Source organism: Peromyscus californicus, unplaced genomic scaffold, assembly GCF_007827085.1.
Source record: "Peromyscus californicus insignis strain IS unplaced genomic scaffold, ASM782708v3 Scaffold_5__1_contigs__length_169319896, whole genome shotgun sequence".
NCBI lineage: Eukaryota > Metazoa > Chordata > Mammalia > Rodentia > Cricetidae > Peromyscus > Peromyscus californicus.
The window spans coordinates 46,704,022-46,724,421 of NW_026294573.1; the positions used below are offsets into that span (position 1 = coordinate 46,704,022).

General features: G+C 40.1%; 1 protein-coding gene across 1 annotated transcript in view; it reads right to left on the reverse strand.

Annotated features, from left to right (window-relative positions):
* Fyb2 (FYN binding protein 2) overlaps positions 1–20,400 on the reverse strand; it is a 127,086-nt gene that overhangs the window by 2,489 nt on the left and 104,197 nt on the right. Inside the window, exons 13-18 of the mRNA XM_052718354.1 lie at positions 19,249–19,312; positions 18,117–18,209; positions 15,836–15,867; positions 14,101–14,161; positions 6,046–6,132; positions 2,429–2,522 (exon numbers count right to left, since the gene is read on the reverse strand). Of these exons, the coding sequence (XP_052574314.1) occupies positions 2,429–2,522; positions 6,046–6,132; positions 14,101–14,161; positions 15,836–15,867; positions 18,117–18,209; positions 19,249–19,312 (431 nt within the window). The remainder of the gene's footprint in view (positions 1–2,428; positions 2,523–6,045; positions 6,133–14,100; positions 14,162–15,835; positions 15,868–18,116; positions 18,210–19,248; positions 19,313–20,400) is intronic.

Sequence of the window (20,400 nt, forward strand, 5' to 3'; positions counted from 1 at the left end):
CCACAGGATTTCTTCCTGATGAGCCAGCCTACAGGTACTTTCCCTTCTCATGCACTGACCATGGAAACGAAAACTAGGAGATGTAGTTTGGTCCCTGGTGTTTACTTCAGCAGGTTAGGATGACCTGTAATGGCTCCTCACCTGACCTTCACAAACCTGACATCTTTCCCTCTCTCCAGGCCATTTGGTTACTGTGAATCCTCAGTAGTTTCTTAAAAACAAATCTTAGTAGGCCATCTTCCTAGTTACACAGTGCTGAAGTCTCATTGCCTTTTGGATGAGAGCCACATTCTTTGGCTTGATATTCAGGGTCCTTGGCATACTGTCATTCCTTGTCCCTTTATCTCTGTCCTTGGGCCAAGAAGTGCTTTGTTTCCCATCTTTCCAGGCCTTTACTCGTGTGAGCGTGCTCTTCCTATTTGAAATACTCAGCTGCCAACAACTTCTGATAGCGTTGTAACCGCCATGAACAACTTACTGCTGTCCTGTACTACATATATTCCTATTGTAGAATTTAGCGAACACACTGCCTTTAAAAAAGAAACTAGAGGTGAGTGTTCCTCACCTTTGTTCCCTCAATTCCTGTCAACAGTGAGGTACACAGTACTTTTTTGAGCTGGATTGAAATGGCATATTTTTTTTTCCTAAAGGTAACTGGAAGCCCATCTCAGGTAATTAGGGATAGACTCATATACATACAGAGGAGATGGGATTTCTGTCCCATTTGGGACTTTCAAGGGCAAAGGAGAAAGCCTTGGTGGATGATAGGGGTCTTTTCAACCAGAGATTACTATGCTATTGTTTTGATCTAATCAAATAACATCCTAGTATGTGGGGATTTTAGGTAACAACTTACTGAGCTTTGGCCAAATAGATGATATCAGCAGTTAAGGAATTTATGTATAGTCTTATTTTTAGTTCACTTTCAAAATAGTTTGGGATGTTTTTGAAGTGTGAGGTAGTGTTTCTCTGCTGAGCACATGGATGTGAAGATAAAAATAATCTATGCTGCCTAGAAGTTCACAGTTTAGTATGATGAACTGTACCAGAAGTTGTATTTAGGTAAGCAGAAGAGCAATTTCTTTAATTAGAAGTTTGAGCAGGTCTTTCTGGAATGAGAAGATGTCTCAACTGGGTCTTGATAAGTGAACACACCAGATGGAGAAAGCAGCAGGGGGATGTCAGATGTGGAGCAGACCAAGTCGGTGCCGGAGGAAGGAGATGGAAGTGAGGTAGAGGTGGAAGCTCTTTTAGAAACAGAATTATGGCCGGGCGGTGGTGGCGCACGCCTTTAATCCCAGCACTCGGGAGGCAGAGGCAGGCGGATCTCTGTGAGTTCGAGGCCAGCCTGGTCTCCAAAGTGAGTACCAGGAAAGGCGCAAAGCTACACAGAGAAACCCTGTCTCGAAAAACCAAAAGAAAAAAAAAAAAAAAAGAAACAGAATTATGAGCAGTTAGTTGCCAAAGGAGAAAGGGCAGAGACAGAATCTGAGGAGAGGAAACAAGGATTAGCTGCAGCCATGACTTGAGGAAACCAACACTTCTTGCTGGTAGAGCTCTGACTTACGGAATTTGACTCTTAGTCTACCACTTGGATGCTGTTGAAAGTGTTTCCTGAATTCAGAGGTCCTCACTTTGGCAGAAGATAAAATCGGGAAGGAGCAGTGGAGAACACTCCGTAGCTTCTTAATGAAGGATGTGAGTGTGAGATGTTGCTCCACTTGTTCACTCAAATACAACACGTTGTTTTACACTGGGAACTGACATATGAAAGGGTCTCCTTCTAATCAGTATTGTACAAATGTGCTGAGGGAGTGAGATTTGAAGAGAGCCTTCAACAACATTTTAGAAGCTTTACCAGATGGAATAGTGCTGTGGGATGTTCTGTATGGCAAATGTGTTGCTCTGATTGGTTGGTAAATAAAACACTGATTGGCCATTGGCTAGGCAGGAAGTGTAGGCGGGACAAGGAGGAGAATAAAGCTGGGAAGTGAAAGGCTGAGTCAGAGAGACACTGCCAGCCGCCAGGATGAGAAACAGCATGTGAAGATGCCGGTAAGCCACGAGCCATGTGGCAAGGTATAGATTAATAGAAATGGATTAATTTAAGCTGTAAGAACAGTTAGCAAGAAGCCTGCCACGGCCATACAGTTTGTAACCAATATAAGTCTCTGTGTTTGCTTGGTTGGGTCTGAGTGGCTGTGGGACTGGTGGGTAAGAGAGATTTGTCCTGACTGTGGGCCAGGCAGGAAAACTCTAGCTACAGAATAGCGTGTACAAAGGCATGCCAATATAGGAATGTATCAGATCATTTCTCTATCTCAGAGTAGCTGATGATACTACTCTAACGGAGCCTTTAAGAGTAAACGTTTCTAGTTGTCAGTACTGTTAGTGTTGTGTTAATTATCACTTTCAGAAGAGAACATACCTGAAATCTTTCTCTGAAAAGTTTTTCTTCTTTTTCCATTCTATTCTTTTCTAAATGGTGCTTCTTAGCTCTGAAGAAATTTCTGGGAGAAAAACTGGCAAGAAATAACATGGGCAAGGTTAAGTGTAGCATAACAAAAGTCCTAAATTTGTGAGCCTCTGAAGTCACCATCTCAGGATAAACTAAGGTATAATTTTACATAAATGAAATATATACTATATCTATACACATCCCTCTACTAGAGCAGATTTTCATAACTACTGAAGAAGGTAATACCAATTATTTTTCTGTTTTATACATATGTATTTGTGGGTTTTTTTCCAGTGCTGGCTGAAGATCAAATCCAGAGCCTCATATATACTACAGGAGTATTCTACCACTGAGCTATATATCTAAAAATATTTCTGATACTGAGCTATATATCTAAAAATATTTTTGATATCAAGGAAGTATGAAATAAAATCAACTTGATATAGAGAATGTTGAGTGCAGGAGGAGCAGTGAGATAAGAGAAACATGTTTTATAGAATAGTAGGCATATTATTTTTTCTATTGCAATGAGAAAACACCATGACAAAGGCATATTATAGGAGGAAGTGTTTATATGGGCTTACGATTCCTGGGGGATTGGAGTCCATCATGGCAGGGAACTGACAGACACAGTGGCTGGAGCAGCAAGCAGAGAACAAACTAGAAATGACATGTCTTTAAACTCTCAAAGCCCACTCCCAAGTGACATACTTCCTTCAGCAAAACCATATTCTTAAATGTACCCAAACAGTGCCACCAACTGGAACCAGGTATTCAAATGCCTGAGACTATGGGGAGCATTTCTCATAAAACTTCACATTAAGGTAACTAGTTTTGACATTTAACTGTAGATTTTTGTATGTTTTCAATATATAGAAACAAGATCTAGGGTGATGGATTGTACCCTTGAACTATGAGCCAAAATAAATTCTTTGTCTTAAGTTGCCTTAGGGGGATATTTTATCACAGCAACAGGAAAAGTAAGAAATACATGGACAGCAAGATGCAGCAAACATGGGTGAAATATGAAACACATCAAATGGACTAATCCATCCCCAAAGCTGCCTGAGACCCTTCCCTTGTCCTGCCTTCTGCTTTATAAATGGAGTTTGGTTCCCCCTTTTTAGCAGTGTCAGTGAGGAGCATCTTCTATATTGGGGTATCTTTCCCATGCTTCTACTCACAGCCCCATTCTTGCATAGTTTAGTAGCCTGATACCTACTTGGTAAGGGCTACAAATGCACGTGACAACTTGAGATGCTTACCCACACACACATCTGCTGTGGGGTGGTCTGTATGTTAAATTGCTCTGATTGGCCACTGGCCAGGCAGGAAGTATAGGTGGGACTAACAGAGAGGAGAAAAAAAAGAACAGGAAGGTGGAAGGAGACACTGCCAGCCACCGCCATGACAAGCAGCATGTGAAGATGCCGGTAAGCCACGTGGCTAGGTATAGATTTATAGAAATGGATTAATTTAAGATATAAAAACAGTTAGCAAGAAGCCTGCCATGGCCATACAGTTTGTAAGCAATATAAGTCTCTGTGTTTACTTGGTTGGGTCTGAGTGGCTGTGGGACTGGCGGGTGACAGATTTAACTCTAGCTACACCCATCTCTGACTAAATCTCCATCATACTGTATATACCTTCCACTGTAAACGATCATCCAACTTAGATTGTATTCAGTTCTACTCTGCTTATGGCTTGCTACAGAAATGGAAAGGTGTGAATGGGCTTAGGGTACATGTGTGATAAAACCATGTTCCCAAGTGAACTTTCAGGGGAGAATACCCTAATTATCATTTTATACTTACCCATAACTGGGCACATACATGATTAAAATCAGGTGCATTATGGGATTGGACATTTACAGGAGACACATGATTATATAACACAATCTAAGAGAACCACTCTAACTATGCCTGTGAGTAACTGGCCCCTGCTCTCCTGGATCCCATAAGAAGAATCCTCGAACAATAACCTTGGGCCCCTGAGATCTGCTGCTCTCTTAGAATATGTTCTGACCTGTTCTAGCTCTTTGAATAAAGTTTCCCCAATACTTTGCAGTGTGTGTTGGTTTTTCTTTCTTCAATAAAAAGCCAAAAATCTGGAAATGTCCATCTCAGACCCTGACCACTGGCAACAATACCATTTCTTTGCCTGTTCTTATAAAAAAAATTATCTGTGTCCCTGTCACAGGAATGTCTTTCTGAAATAAGAGTGCAGTGCTTAAACATCCTTCAGTGTGTCGGAACTAACCTACAGCAAAATGCTAGTTCCTGGCATCATGCACAGGTGTTTGACCATTCGGGTCATGCATGCCTTTATATTTGAATACTTACCCAACCTTTGGTAAAATAAGCTGTCAGTTAACTAATACAGAAAACAGTTTTACTTACTGGTAGAATAAGCTGTCCCAGAAACCAATGTAAAAGGATCCAAGAAATTGATCCACTGTTCTTCATAAATAATGATGCCTTATTACATTTTGAAATTGAGAATAAGTTTACTAAGTCAGTTTATGAAAAAAACTACTGGAAATTGTTTCTCAAAAAAGATGGATTTATATTGATACCACATAAAACTGTTGGACAAAAGGTCAGAAACCTTCCTGACCTTGGATTTCTCTTTTGCAGGGCTATGCAAACAAGTATGATGTTTAATGAACCTTCTAGTCTGAATACCTCTTTCCAAATTCAGAAAAAATTGAAGGAGGCGGTGCCTTTGCCATTCTGAGTTGTTTCAATTTTCTGTGGACAAATGTCCGACTTGGAGATACCCTGGGAAAACCATTGGTTTCCTGATATAGGCAAACCACTCACTATTTACTAAGTATTTCCCCAAGAAGTTTTGTCCCCCATCCTACCTCATTCATAGCACCCGGGAAGAGGAGAACATAGCTAAGGAAGCACTGACGAAGCAGAGCACACACACTCTCTAAGCAGCCAGTCCAGGCATAATCACATAAATGGAGGTCACCTCCCGAGCTGAGAAAATTACCATTACATTCTAACACTGACTGTCGTCATAACTAAACTGACATTTGAGCAATGGCTGTCAGTCCTAATTGGGATTCTATCTAAGCTCTATCCTTCTGGAGGAATGCTGCTATGGCCTATAAGATGAGAACTCGGGAAGGCCTACCTCCCAGGCTTTCTTATTTCTCATCAGTGGAGAGGAGGGAGGAGGTTGGGAATGAATGTAAGGAACTGTGTGTTTATACCTTTGTCTCTTTTTTTTTTTTTTTTTTTTTTTTTTTTTTTTTTTTTTTTGGTTTTTCGAGACAGGGTTTCTCTGTGTAGCTTTGCGCCTCTCCTGGAACTCACTTGGTAGCCCAGGCTGGCCTCGAACTCACAGAGATCCGCCTGGCTCTGCCTCCCGAGTGCTGGGATTAAAGGCGTGCGCCACCACCGCCCGGCACCTTTGTCTCTTTTAATCCTCCCAGTTGTACTATGAGGCAAGTGTTGCTAGCTCTCACTTGTAGACAAGGAACCTGAAAATCAGATGTAAGGTCTTGCCCAAGGTCAGACAGCGGGTCAGAAGTGGAAACTGCCACCGTGAAGTTGCGAGCTTCCTTGCCGTCTTACCTTTTGGATCCTTCACTGTCTTTTCCCCCCTTTTTCCACTTTGATGTCAGAAACTTAAGCTTCCAAGTTTTTAATTTGTCTTCATCTCTGAGGAGAAAAATGTTTTGATCAAGTAAATTAAGATTGAACTAGTAAACATTTACAGGATCACCAATGCTTTCCAGGTCAATAACCAAAATAGTTGAAAACATCACCTGTAAAATTTGCCTCCATATTCACAGCAAGGCTGTACAGTGAATATCTTGGCTTTACAGGCTACATTCTCTATAGCAACTATTAGCTCCACTGTTGTGACTTCATTTACAAACACCAATAGCAGGCCGCACTGGCCCACACGCCTGAAACTGCTGACCTCTCATCTTAGTGGCCCAAATTTGAAACCAGAAACCAAATTAGTCACCTTGTAATCATACCTATCTCCTTTCTGAGCCTCAGATTTTTTTTTCTCTAAAGTGTACATCCTACTAAATAAACTTGCAATTTACCAATGGCTAAGGATACTCCTCACTCTGGTAGGAAAGGTGAACATCGCCAAAAATCAATGCTTATGGGAGGGCAGATGTGCATAGCTATTACAGAAGTACAGAGGTTTCTAAAAAATTCACAATAATATTATCACATAGCCCAGGTCTAGGACACACACCCAAAGGACTTTGTCTACTACAGTGATACTTGCACATCTAGTTTCTTTGCTGCAGTTTCCACAATAACAAGGAATTGGAACCAGCCTAGCCATCTAGCAACAGATGAATGGATAAGGAAAATGTGGCACAGGGACTGGAGGGACAGCTAAGTAGTTAAGAGCACGTGCTCACATTACACAGAACCCAAGTGCAGTCCCCAGCTCAAAACTACTTGGAACTCTAGCTCCCGGGGATCCAACATCACTGATCTCCGAGGGCGCCTGCACATGCACGTACCCCCACACAGACACATCCACACAATTAAAAATAATTCTTTTCTAAAGTGTGGTACCTAGATACAGTGGGATTTTACCTGTAAATAAAAGTGAAAATTGTGGGGAAATGGTGGATCTGGAAAGTGTAATATTGAATGAGGTGACAAAACCTTACGTTTTCTCTCATGTGGATCCCAGTTTGTGATGTTTACATGTTTGTATGTAAAAAAAAAAAAAGCATGCATGGAAAAGTAAGTATTATAGAACGATTCGAAACATTTTAAGCACCTATCTATTAGGTTTTTTGCTGATCAGTTTACATAGATAATTCTATGTAAATTCAGCAGTTTTCATACTGACTACCTGCTCATCCTCTGGCCATTCTAAGTTTTCTAAAGAAGTAAAAGGAGTGATCGGAGAGCTAGACAACTTGTCATGAGTTAGCACTGCTGAATGTAGGTGTGTAACTCCAGAGTACATAGTGTTTCACCATACTACTACTTGAAAATATCTCTTCCCTAAGTTAATGCGGGGCCCTTCATTGAGATGAGCAAAACTTAAAAAAAAAAAAAAAAAAAAAAAAGAAAAAGAAAAAAGAAGATCCTCTTCTACCAACCATCCAGATGTCTATAGTGTTGACATGTCTAAATATTTCAGTAACTGCACTGGGAAGACTAAAAGACACATGTCTGAGAAACTTCACATTTTCATAGACATTATATTATGATTCCCTTCAGAGTATGCAGTCCTGGGGACTGAACTCAGGGCTTGTACATGCAAGGCAAGCACACTGTCATTTAACTATATCTCAAACCTTAAACTATTTGGCCCAGGTAGGTCTTGAACTTGCTATTCCTCTGCTTTGATCTCTCTAGAGGCTGGGATTGCAGGCCTCTGCTACTAAGACCACTTTTCCTTCAGATTCTGGTCACAGGGTGCATCAGGAAAGGAAGGATTAAGCATGGAAGCCACCAACTGAGAAGGCTCTTACGAGGCCATTGGGACTTTCTGGGAATCTCCCACTCCTCTCTTTTTTCATCATCTCTTATCTTGGAGCCTGGAAAAAGGCTCTAGAGATCACTTCTTTTCTGACTGCTGCATGCTCATTGTCTCTGCTCAGCTCACAGAAGCTGGAACCCTGACAAAGTCCAACGGGATCTGCTACAAGCAATGCACAATACCAGGCACAGAATGGGGCTTAGTATGACCTGTGTGTGAAACTGTTTAAAAGGAGCTACACCATGAGTACAAAAAGGGAACGGGCTGGGAAAACACCCACTTCAAAGTTATTTTCTATACTACAACAATATATCCCAAGTCTTTGAAGGTTTTGGAACAGGAGAAAGGAAACAGAACTAAAAAATGAAGCTACTTTCACACTGTAATTATGATACAAACAACCACAGAAGAGAATAGAGAGCCTGGAAACAGACTGTCAGGTACTGAGACACTTGTTGTGACAAAATGGCATTGAAAGTTGATGGGGAAAATAAGAACATTCAATAAATCATGCAAGGAACATTTATCTATAAAGAGGAAAACAACTGCCTATCACTTCATTGTCAACATAAAACTCAGTCCACAAGATACTTGACACGCCTTGGTGGTCTAGTGGTTAGGATTCAGCACTCTCACTACCAAGGCCTGGGTTTGATTCTGGGTCAGGGAAGCTTCTCTTCTGCATGGCAATGGTGGCACATGCCTTTAATCTCAGCCCTTAAGAGGCAGAGGCAAGGGAATTCAAGTTCAAGGCCTGTGAGTTCAAGGCCAAACTGTGCTGTGGAATAATCCTCTTGTACACTGTAAAGATTTGTTACTCCAACTGGTTTAGTAAAACACTGATTGGCCAGTGGCTAGTCGGGAAGTGTAGGTAGGGCAGCCAAACTAAGAATGCTGGGAAGGAGAAGGTCAGAGTGAGGAGTTACAGAGGAAGCAAGATGAGAATGTAGTACTGAGAAAAGGTACCAAACTACATGGCTAAACATAGATAAGAATTATGAGTTAATTTAAGTATAAGACCTAGTTAGTAATAACCCTGAGCTACCAGCTGAACATTTATAATTAATATAAACCTCTGAGTGGTTACTAGGAATTGGTGGGCAGGACAGAAACATCTGTTTACATATGGCATTCCAATGTGTGGCTGAAATTTCCACATAAAACCTGACAAAGCTTTAAAAAGGATTCTAAACACAAAAATGGAGTCAAACTCAACTTCTTAGTAACTACTTTTTCTTGGGTAGGCTTTATTTGCTAGCAGCAGGCAGAAGTGTGGCTCCTTTAAGAGACAACTTCCTGGCTCAGTGTTATTGGCAAAAACTATGCAGCTCTTTTAAGAGGTCCTGCTACCAAACACTTAAATGGGGTTTATGAGCAGCGGGTAGTGCACTACTTGGTGGCAGCATGGACCCAAAAACTCCCCAGAGTTGGTGCATTAAATGTGGCTACCACTGGTACCTCCTAAATGAAGCTAGGCACTCCGAACCAAGGAATGTGGTGGAGCCAGCTGCCAAAACCACCGCTTTAGTCCTAACCACACCTGCTTAGTACTTTAAAGACTCATGTGGTCAGAAAAAGAGATATGCAGATAAGACAGATTCAGAAAAAAGAAAAAAAAAACCCTCTAAATGATTCACAGCAATGAAAAAGAATACATAGGCTTGGGAGAGAAAAGAAAGTATAGACAGTCATAAAAAATAAAATATGTAAAATTTTAAAATAATAAAGTAAGGTCCTTTAAAAGGGAATAAATATTTTTAAAAAGCCACATAAGGGTGGAAAATATACAGAGTATCTGGATACTGTATGTTATTGTGCTGTCTTTAAAATTTTTAGCAGCTAATAAACAAATGACAACTGCTGAGAGACATTTGATTATAAAAACTGCTGGATTAAACCAACCTATATATTTTAAAAATGTCTTGACTTTAAACTTTAAGTCAAGGGATATGTTGCTTTGGGAAAGAGGTTATGTTTTTGTTTCCACAGAAAATGAGAGGCTATGGGTTCATTCTGGGTTAAGGAAAATCAGGTTTGATCAAGGAAGACCCCCCCCCCCCCCGAAATCCTAACTACAGACATGGGAAAATAAACCTAAAGTAACTATAAGACATGTAACATACATTTTACTTGCTCAGACATAAAATAAAAATTTGTCTTTGACTGACTTATGTACAATGCACAGTTTGTATTTGTATTAATACACAGATATATGTTACCTTTAAAAGTTTATATATTTTCAGAGCAAGGGGACCAGACACCAATGAAAATGATGGCCCAGATGATCCAGCATCCAAAACAGCTTCATGGCCACTGAATAAGATGATCCAGCTCCACAAAATACTACAACCAAGACTTAACAATTATGCTAAATTTTCTCAGGGTGCCAAAAAGATTACCATCCTCCCCAATCAATAGGAAGAAGTCTAGAGAACTATGCCCACATTCCCCCAAAATAAATTATGGATATTTGTCATTGTTTAGGGGGGTTGGTTATGAGTTGTTATGGATAATGGTCAAGAAAAAAACTAAACAAAGTTTTCCTTAGATATAATAGAAAGTAAATTAGATAGAAAACTTTAGACTCACTAAGATAATTATTTTCTCTAATTTTGTCAAATGTAAATGGATTAGATAGTGTTACTGTAATTCTTAATAACTGTTTTTGTTGTATACAATCTTACTATGTTAAAGTTAAAACCTTCCTTTTTAATTAGACAAAAGGGGGAAATGCTGTGGAATAATCCTCTTGTACACTGTAAAGATTTGTCACTCAAATTGGTTTAATAAAATGCTGATTGGCTAGTAGCCAGGCAGGAAGTATAGGTGGGGTGGCCAAACTGAGAATGCTGGAAAGGAGAAGGTTAGAGTGAAGAGTCACCAGCCAGACACAGAGGAAGATGATAATGTCACACTGAAAAAAGATACAATACCATGTGACTAAACATAGATAAGAATTATGGGTTAATTTAACTGTAAGCTTGAGCTACCAGCCAAGCATTTGTAATTAATATAAGCCTCTGAGTGGTTATTTGGAAATTGGTGGGAGGGACAGATATGTCCATTTATAAGCCTGGTCTATAGAGCAAATTCCAGGACAGGCATGGCTACAAAGAGAAAATCTGTCTTGAAAAACAAAAAGGAAAAAAAAATCAGTTCAGGTGGGCCTAAGGATTAAGTTTAAAAGGCAAAGTTGTAACTTTCAGAAGAGAGTATAGGAGAATGTCATATGAGCTGGGAGAAAGAGTCCTTTAGAAGATATAAAAAGCAATAATAAAAAATTGATAATTTAAACTTGAAATTCTATTCTTTGGAAGACAAGAAACAAACTTGAAAAGGCTAGTCAACATTTGAAGAAGATATTGTGGGAACTGACATGAAAGTGAGAAAAGAGCTGTGTCCAAAAATGAATTGTTTTAAAACCTAAGATGAAGAAAAATACCAGCAAACAACAGAAAAGCAATCAAAAGATATGGACAGACTCTATAGGAGAAAGACATGAGTGTGAGTAACTCTGCACTGAAGCTTGTTAGTAATGCCAATTACTATAATGATGTGATACTATTTACAGACACCCACTTGACAAAAATGACTTCTCTCTGTTCCATGTGTTAACATTGCAATCAATGCAAACCCTTATGTGCTAGGCTGGCACTTGTGAATTTATATTCCATGTATGGTTTGTATTTCCCCTTCCAAGTGCACACAGGATACATGAATCTATTATCTGTGGAAGTACTGGTCACAAAAGCAAAATCACTCAAGAACTAAGTACCTACCAACAAGAGAATAGATGAATTAATGTGGCACACACATACACTTTCTGAAATATCAATCCAAGAGCAGTAAAAACAAACAAATCATGGTAGCAAAACAGTGGATTTGAGTAAACTCAGGTATAGAATTATGTATAAAGGATGAAATCACTTTTACAATGAAGCAATATTTTTGTCATCTATAATTCAATTAATCTGATTTTGTTTTGAACAGGAAAAGAACAAAAGCAGGGAAGGTACTCGCCCTGGGGGAGGCCAGTGAGCAGGTGAGGGGTGTGCATATGATGACGAGGACAGGGTTGGCCATATTTTGGTGCTTGGCTATTAGAGATGGGGCGGCTTTATTGTTCTTTATAACTTACGTTTACAAACTATTTTTCAAGGAAAAGGTTTCATTCTTTTAACTTGGTATTACAGGGCTGTTGTCTAAAAATTCCAGAGCCTTCTTCTAATCTCATGTCATGCTATATCTGCTTCTTTTCTGATTATATGCCTTTTGCTTCAACAAACTTTTTTTTTTTTTCAGACAGAGTCATATTGTATAGCCCTGACTGGCCTGGAATTCACTGTATGGATCAGGCTGGCCTTAAACTCATAGAGATCCTCCTGCCTCTGCCTCCAGAGGGCTGGGATTAAAAGTGTGTACCACCACACTCATCCCAGAAACCTTGCAACACAGTGTTTTCCACATATACGGAGCTGTGGCCTCTGTTTCTCGCCTCTCCTCCATTTAGAAACATTACTATTGTTTTTCACTGCTTTTAACAGTGCTGACACTCTAACGGACACTAAAGCCGCCATCTTGAGATTCTAGATCATTTTGTGCAGTTTTATAACAAGCCCAACTTAACACACTGCATTTTGGAGTCAGGCCACATGACTTAGACCTGACAGCTATGGTTGTCGGAGCACAGAGTTATGAGACTACATGAAAATGTAGTCAAGGAAAGGGATTCTTACAACTATGAGGATAATGTTCTGATAAAAAGTGTGCCAACCCAAGAAGATAAAGTCACAGAAGTGAACGATCTATTAACTGTAAGTTAATAGCAAACACCTCTCCACACTTAACTGTGACTCAGAAAAAAACCTGATCTTAAAATATAAATTTTGATGTTTTGGTTATAATGAACTCTTGAGTGTAGGTGAGAGAACAGTAAAAAATATACAGGAGCGAAAATTAGGGGAATCACACCTGTAACTCAAGCTACTTGGGAATGTGAGGCAGGAAGATCCCAAGTTCAAGGCCAGCTTGGACAACTTAGCAAAACTCTGAAAATGAAATAACATAAAATGAAGGAGGAGGGTTGTGTAGAGTGCTTGCTTAGCATGCATGATGCCTTGCATCAATCCTCAGTCCTGCAAAAAGGAGAAACAAGGAGTGTATGAAGGAGAGTAGAACTGACATGGGGCATCCTAAGAACATACAACCCTTAAGGCATGGATGGGCAGCCAGGACTCACACAAAAAGCGTAAGGGAAACGAAGAGGAGGAACGTGAAATTGTTACCTGGAAACATGGGGGTAGGGTGGGGGGAGAACAGGACACTTTTCCCCTTTAAGAATGGCATGACCACAATTGTAAAATACTGTAAAAAAATCCAAGTATGATCTGATCTTAAGAATGTCTCCTGGGTTTAACAAAGGATTGTTAGTGGCTTTACCAAGACCCCAGCACAAGTTCAAGTAGAGTGAGTAGGGACCAGGAGGTGAAAACAAATGTCCTCCATTACCAGCTACGCAGCTGGTGGAGATGGAAAGAAAGAAGCTGTGAGGACCACTGAGGTAAGAATAGCTTCCTTTCTACAGATGGCAGTTATTGAGACCTTGAAAACAGTTCTACCAAACAACCCTTGCTATCCCATGCTTTGTAGTGCACACAAGATTACTGTTTAAATGTGTTGACAATTTCAAGTCTCTGGACTCAAAGATAAGAAACAAAAGCACCCTGGAGCTCCAGTGCCTTTGACTTGGTACACTTGTTGGGATGTCTACGGGTGCATTCATTGTTTTCTCTTTGAAAATGTTTGTCTGGTCTCTCAGGATCTGGCTCTCCTGATTAGGTGGAAGCCCCACATCTCTCTCTCCCCAGGCCCCACCCCTACGAGAGCCTCCCTGGGGCTACTCAAGACCGTGCCTACAGGATACTTAAGACTTGGTCTCCATACTGCCCCTGCCTTCCTGAGAGTCACCTGGGAGTTGCTTTGCTCTGTTTATCAAATCTCAACTTAATAATTTGGCTTAATTGGCTTATTACATCGGCAGCAGAGGATACCCAATTAACCAGAGCTTCAAAACTTATCATCTGTGACTGTATTTATCAAAGCATCATGCAGTGGCTAGTGCCGGCAGAGATGATGACCAGTGAAATAAAGTGACTTACTTTGATTCTTTCTCACTTGTGTCCACATCATCATAGATGGTAATGTCCTCAGACCCGAGTCCTAGGGCAGAGACAAGACCAAAAAAATTATTAGGTATTCTTTATATACACCCAGCTTTCCAAATTATACACAATGACCTAAGTATACAGATGCATCATCAAGCCTTTTTTTCTGAATGCATAGACAGACTGGAACAAAATGAGTCTCTTTGGGGAAGAAATTCAATTGAGGGAATAAAAACTAGTGAGCTCCCTGAATATCTGACCTACATGTGCATTTACACCCATTTGATTTTGTTAAGATGTAAGTTGTCCCCATTTTCTGGAACTAAAATACAATTTATATTACTAGCATATTGAGAGGGCTTTTCAGAATATCCAGTGGGGGGAAAATGGTAATGTCTTTGCTGATCCCTCCCCTTCCAACATATACAAAGTTGTATTGGTTTGAAGTAATTGTTCCTTTGCAATACTATTGTATTACATTGAATCTGAGTTAGTACATAATAATAATTAGACATTTCCAGCTTGTAATGTTCATACTACCATGTGATATAGAATTCCATGATTTTTTAGATGATTCGCCATTTGAACAAATTTGGGACATTTTGATATGTTCACAATTCATGTTCAATTATTCATTACTCTTAGCTTTGTGTGGGGGGTATAGTTTTAACATCACTCATTTTGAGTGCTTTGGGACAGAAAATTTCAGACGTCAAATCCTTTTGGATTTTAGAGTATTTGCATATACACAGTAAGATATATAGAGATGGTATCTTGGACATAGGCGTCAAATATAAACTCAAAATAGTAATTGCTTCATATACACTTAATACACATATCCTAATGGTAATATCATGCAGTTGTTTATTGTGCCTTCTATGTGACATGCCTGTCACATGAATTCAGGTACAGAATTTTTCAACTATGGTAGTAATAAAAAGTTTCAGATTTTGGAGCAATTTGGTTTGTGGATTTGAGGATTAGGAGTAATCTATCTGCAGGATGAATTCCTATTCTAAGTTGCTTTAAAATTTTTTATGACAATATTTGGTAGAGCTGCATTCATCAGATCTATAATAACCTTAGTTATTCAGTGTGGCAGTTTATATTTCTGAAATATATATTTGAATCACTGAGTCATAGTTATAAATGAAAGTATATTTTGTGCCCATGAACAAAAACCAATGAACAAAAACCACACAGTCCTCATTTATCAACAAATTCCATGGACTGCACATGTATTGAGATATGTATGTGTATCCTATGTGTTAGGCATTATGATAACTTACACAGTGCTGTTTTATTATCAAATTAAAAGTGTCCCAGTAACCCATTCTTATTCAGTTAGTGTGTGGACTGCAGCATGTTCATACTCAATTTATCATGTCTTAATCTGGCTATCAAATCCATCAGAGGTATGTGTATCAATGCAGAATGCCTAAGCTTCATAGTCAGAGAGTCTTGGGTATAAATCCCAATCCAAAGTATAGTATGTGGGTTCTAAAGATGTTACTAAAGACAGTAACATCTATTTATGGAAGTGCCAGAAAAATGTTTCTCATCTGTCCAAAGCAGGAAGTACCATTGTTTAAGTTATCTTCTTTCATTCTGATGGGTCCAGTTTTCACTGGGAAAGCAGGAAAGATTACCAATGTTCTTCCCCTGCCCCTTAACACACCAGTCCTAAAGACAAAATATCAGTGGACAACATCAAGTAAACATTACTTACCTAAGTCAGGCAGTGACATGGAAAATCCATTGCTAATGAAGAAAAGACAAAAAAAAAAAAAAGGTCAAAGAACAAAGTCATGCTCATTAACAGATAAATCCAAAACACCATCCTAATGGCGGTGTCCTGGTCCAGATAGAACTGAATTGAGACTCCTGCAGCTCTACCCTATTCCAAATGAGCTCGTTCATCCCTACGGACTTCCGGTAACTCACTTCCTAACTAGACCACTCAGGCTGCCTCACAGCCTTCTAAGATACAGTCAGATCTACTCAATGAGCATGAGGATTGATGAGAAAGAACAGTGTACAGATGAATTCATCGGGACTCTCTGCAGACATTGCAGCCCGTCTGTGTTTTTTAAGCCAAAGGAAGACTTCTCCAGAGAAATGCTGGTCTGGTGGAAATGTAAGATGGCAAATTGCTAAGTGGGAGAGGACATGCTGTCCAGCTAGGTTTGGTTCTCTTCTCTCACTGCTAAAGAGGTCACATGGAAAGAGATGTGTGATAGGAAAAGGGAAAGGAAAAAAAATAAAAAAGAAAGAAAAAAAGCCTATTTATTTGATGCTTTCAATTTAAACTCAGTACTACAGGTATTTTTGTAGTAACCATGAGCCAAGCCCTGATGCTAGGTGAGTGAGATGATTGGATACAGTTTCTGTCCTGAAGGGAGACAGAAAATCAAGTAACAAAATCTCTTCTGCTGTGATCCAGACTGCAGTACCTACCTCCTGTCCATTGGCTCTCCTGGGAGATCTAGCCCCAGTGGACAACTGGACTTAAAAATCACAAAATTTTAAGGCAATGTAATTGGGAAGAGCTTTCGAGAAGAGTAGCTTCATTCTATCTCAATGCAGGTGATGATTTTAGCAAATTATTTTCCAGTGCCCCCACAAAGGACAGATCTAGACTTGTCTTATCTGTATTGATATTGTACAGAAAGACTGTCCCCAGAGACCATATAGTCCCCCTCCCACTGCATCCATGAGGGAACCATGGTCCTGTAAACAAAAATGGAAGAAACTCCTGTCTCTTTCACTGCTGGTGAATTTGGAATCACCCCCCAAAACTAATAGTGGAGGTTACATGGGGAGGGGGCCTTTCTAAGTCCAAGACCTTGAGATTCACAGGCAGGTCAGCAGAGCAGATTACCCATGACCACATGAGACACACATTGCTGCTTTCAAAGTAGACAAAGTAAGCATGGATGTGTATACAAGGAAGACCACTGGTGAGTGTTCAGCCAAGAGAACATGAAGACCACTGGAGGGTGTGGGTCCAAGAGACCATAAAGACCACTGGAATATGTGTGGACAAGAGAACATGAAGACCACTGGAGGGTGTGGGTCCAAGAGAACATGAAGACCACTGGAGAGTGTGGACAAGAAAACATGAAGACCACTGGAGGGTGTGGGTCCAAGAGAACATGAAGACCACTGGAGTATGTGTGGACATGAGAACATGAAGACCACTGGAGGGTGTGGGTCCAAGAGAACATGAAGACCACTGGAAAGTGTGGACAAGAGAACATGAAGACCACTGGAGTATGTGTGGACATGAGAACATGAAGACCACTGGAGGGTGTGGACAAGAGAACATGAAGACCACTGGAGAGTGTGGGTCCAAGAGAACATGAAGACCACTGGAGTATGTGTGGACAAGAGAACATGAAGACCACTGGAGAGTGTGGACAAGAGAACATGAAGACCACTGGAGTATGTGTGGACAAGAGAACATGAAGACCACTGGAGAGTGTGGGTCCAAGAGAACATGAAGACCACTGGAGTATGTGTGGACATGAGAACATGAAGACCACTGGAGGGTGTGGACAAGAGAACATGAAGACTACTGGAGTAGGTGTGGACAAGAGAACATGAAGACCACTGGAGAGTGTGGACAAGAGAACATGAAGACCACTGGAGAGTGTGGACAAGAGAACATGAAGACCACTGGAGTATGTGTGAACAAGAGAACATGAAGACTACTGGAGAGTGTGAGTTCAAGAGAACATAAAAGGATATAACTACTAACATAATATTTAGTGATAATGACACTAGGAGCCAAGGAAGACTACAAATTTTCCATTCTGGATCTTGCTTGCCTATACTGGTAATTATTTTTCTCACTGGTTTTTTAGGGTGTCATGTACTGGGGCTTTATAGTTATAGTTCTGACACTCTTGTCACCGGTGCTGAGAATTGGAAGGAAAACAGCAAGCATGTGTGTGAAAGACAGTGTTGCTGGTAAACTCCAGGAAGAAAAGCTAATGGGGCCCGTTTACCTGACATTTGACTTGGCTTTCTTCATTCTGAATATGCCCTTCTCGTTCCTGAAGAGCTGCTGCAGTCTTCTCAGGGCTGCTCTTCCATCTACACTAAGAGGAATGAGGAGATAAAACAACACGGCATTTGAGACGGTCCTAGAATTGGGATAGAATGCTATTGGCTTATCAAGGACCAGCCTCACGTCTGAAAGAGACTCCCTTGAGGAAGTGCAAGGAAAGGCCTCAGCAATTAGGAGTGAAATTTTCTGGGACCCTAATACAAAGCATATCTGAGGTAGCCATGGAAAGAGGAATTATAGTGTGTCCAAACATTCATCTACCACAAGCAGTGTTCATTTTTGTAGAGATTATGAAGCAAAGTCTTCCTTCATGAGGAGAAAATAATTTGGGGAAACACTCACTCCTAAATGATGCTAGAGACACATCAGAGGAATTACTGGTTCCTGGAATTGCCATCACTGATTTTCAACATACTCTTCAGTAACTGAGTGTACAGTAGTGGTGACATATTGATGGGTCAGCTGATGATGAAATTCTAATATCATCTTGGTTTAGGAGGATGTAGTCTAAAGAGAGTTCACCTACATAACCAGCCCAGTATCACAGTGTCCCTTATCCCCAGACTCTTCACTGTTGACTATGCTCTTTTCTTTTCCTTGCTCTTCATAATTAAACTTGACCAGTGTTGATCATTTGAGCAAACATCATCTGCAATACCTGTGAGGAAATCCCAAATCCCAGAGTCTGACTAACTCACAAAGACAAAAGCTAAGTTATATTTACTGCTTTGATCCTGGAAAAGCAACTATAAAGCCAAGACAAAGTCTGTTGTTATTTACTTCCCCTGTCTCAACTACTTCTTAACACATAATATAAAAGTTCTCTACTCTAGAAAATGAACATTTTCTCCAAGGAGAAAGCAACGAATCTTCAATCTTATGATGTATGATTGCACATGCTAGGGAATATGCTGCCAATGACAATGCAGTTATTTCAGTAACATATCATCACTCGGAGCAATCTTCCCCAACAATGGTGGTAGGGGATGGCGCCATGTTTTCAACCCTGGCTTACTAGGTAAACAAGAAACACTATCAGCATACAATCCAAATCCAAGAAAGAAACTCACCTTGTTTTTTGGTCATTATTCTTTGCTTTGTAGATATCTTCATACATGTCTTCACTATTTTCCTCTGAAATTAAGAAGCACACACACACACACACACACAAAAAAAAAAAAAACATGAGCTGCCAAGTACTTTCAACTTTGTTTTTTTATTTAGCTAAGTGAGTTTTGTTGATGTATATGCATGTTTTCATAAGCACGTGATAAAAATTCATAAACATCTATAAAGCTGTATAAATGAGAATTAGGCATGTCTTCTGCGTCTGATTCCATGTGGGATCTGGTTCAGCCAAAGGCAGCTCATTTCTCAACAGATATATGCCCTTCACCCTCCTTCCTTCCCACAGTTAGTGCAGAACAGCTGTGGTCATCCATGCATGAGACAGCATGCTAAACACTGGGGAAACAAAGGAAAACCCATGTACACTAAAGAACGTCTCCCTTTGCACCAGCCTAACACACAAGTTTAATATACACAGATGGACACAGATGGTATCCTGGAAATAGTCTACAGGAAACAGCATTGGAGTCAATGTATAAATGTTAGAGTTTCAAACTTTGCTGGAATACAGTGAGCATGCAGAGTTCTTTAACTTCTCTCTGTACCTCTGTTCTCTTATTAAAGAGTGAATATTGGATACGTGTCAAATTTCTGGACTCTAAGGAGCCAGCCCAGAATAGTATTTGATTAGCCCGTTGTGTGGTGTGTGTGTGTGTGTGTGTGTGTGTGTGTGTGTGTGTGTGTGTGTGTGTGTGTGTATGAAATATATATTACAAAGAGAGAGACTGTTTCACTCTTTAGCCCAGGCTATCCTGAAACTCACTACGTAGGTCTAAGCAGGAAATGGGAAAGATAGGAGAAAAGGGGAAAAGGAGGGAGGTAAACATAACTATGGATCTCTACAAAAATAAAAGATATGAAAAACCTGCTATTTTACAAGTTATTGGAAAATACTACCTGAAAAATAAGTATCCTCTGTAGAGATTTGAGACTAGCCCCAGAGGCTCATATCTTTGAATGCTTAGTCACCAAGTATTACTTTAAATGGGCATGGGCACCTGCAGACATCTTCTGGTTGGCATTGCAGAGGCAGAGTTGACAGGAAAGCCTCTTAAAGGGGAAAACTGAGTATAGTATGAGATGAAGCTACACAG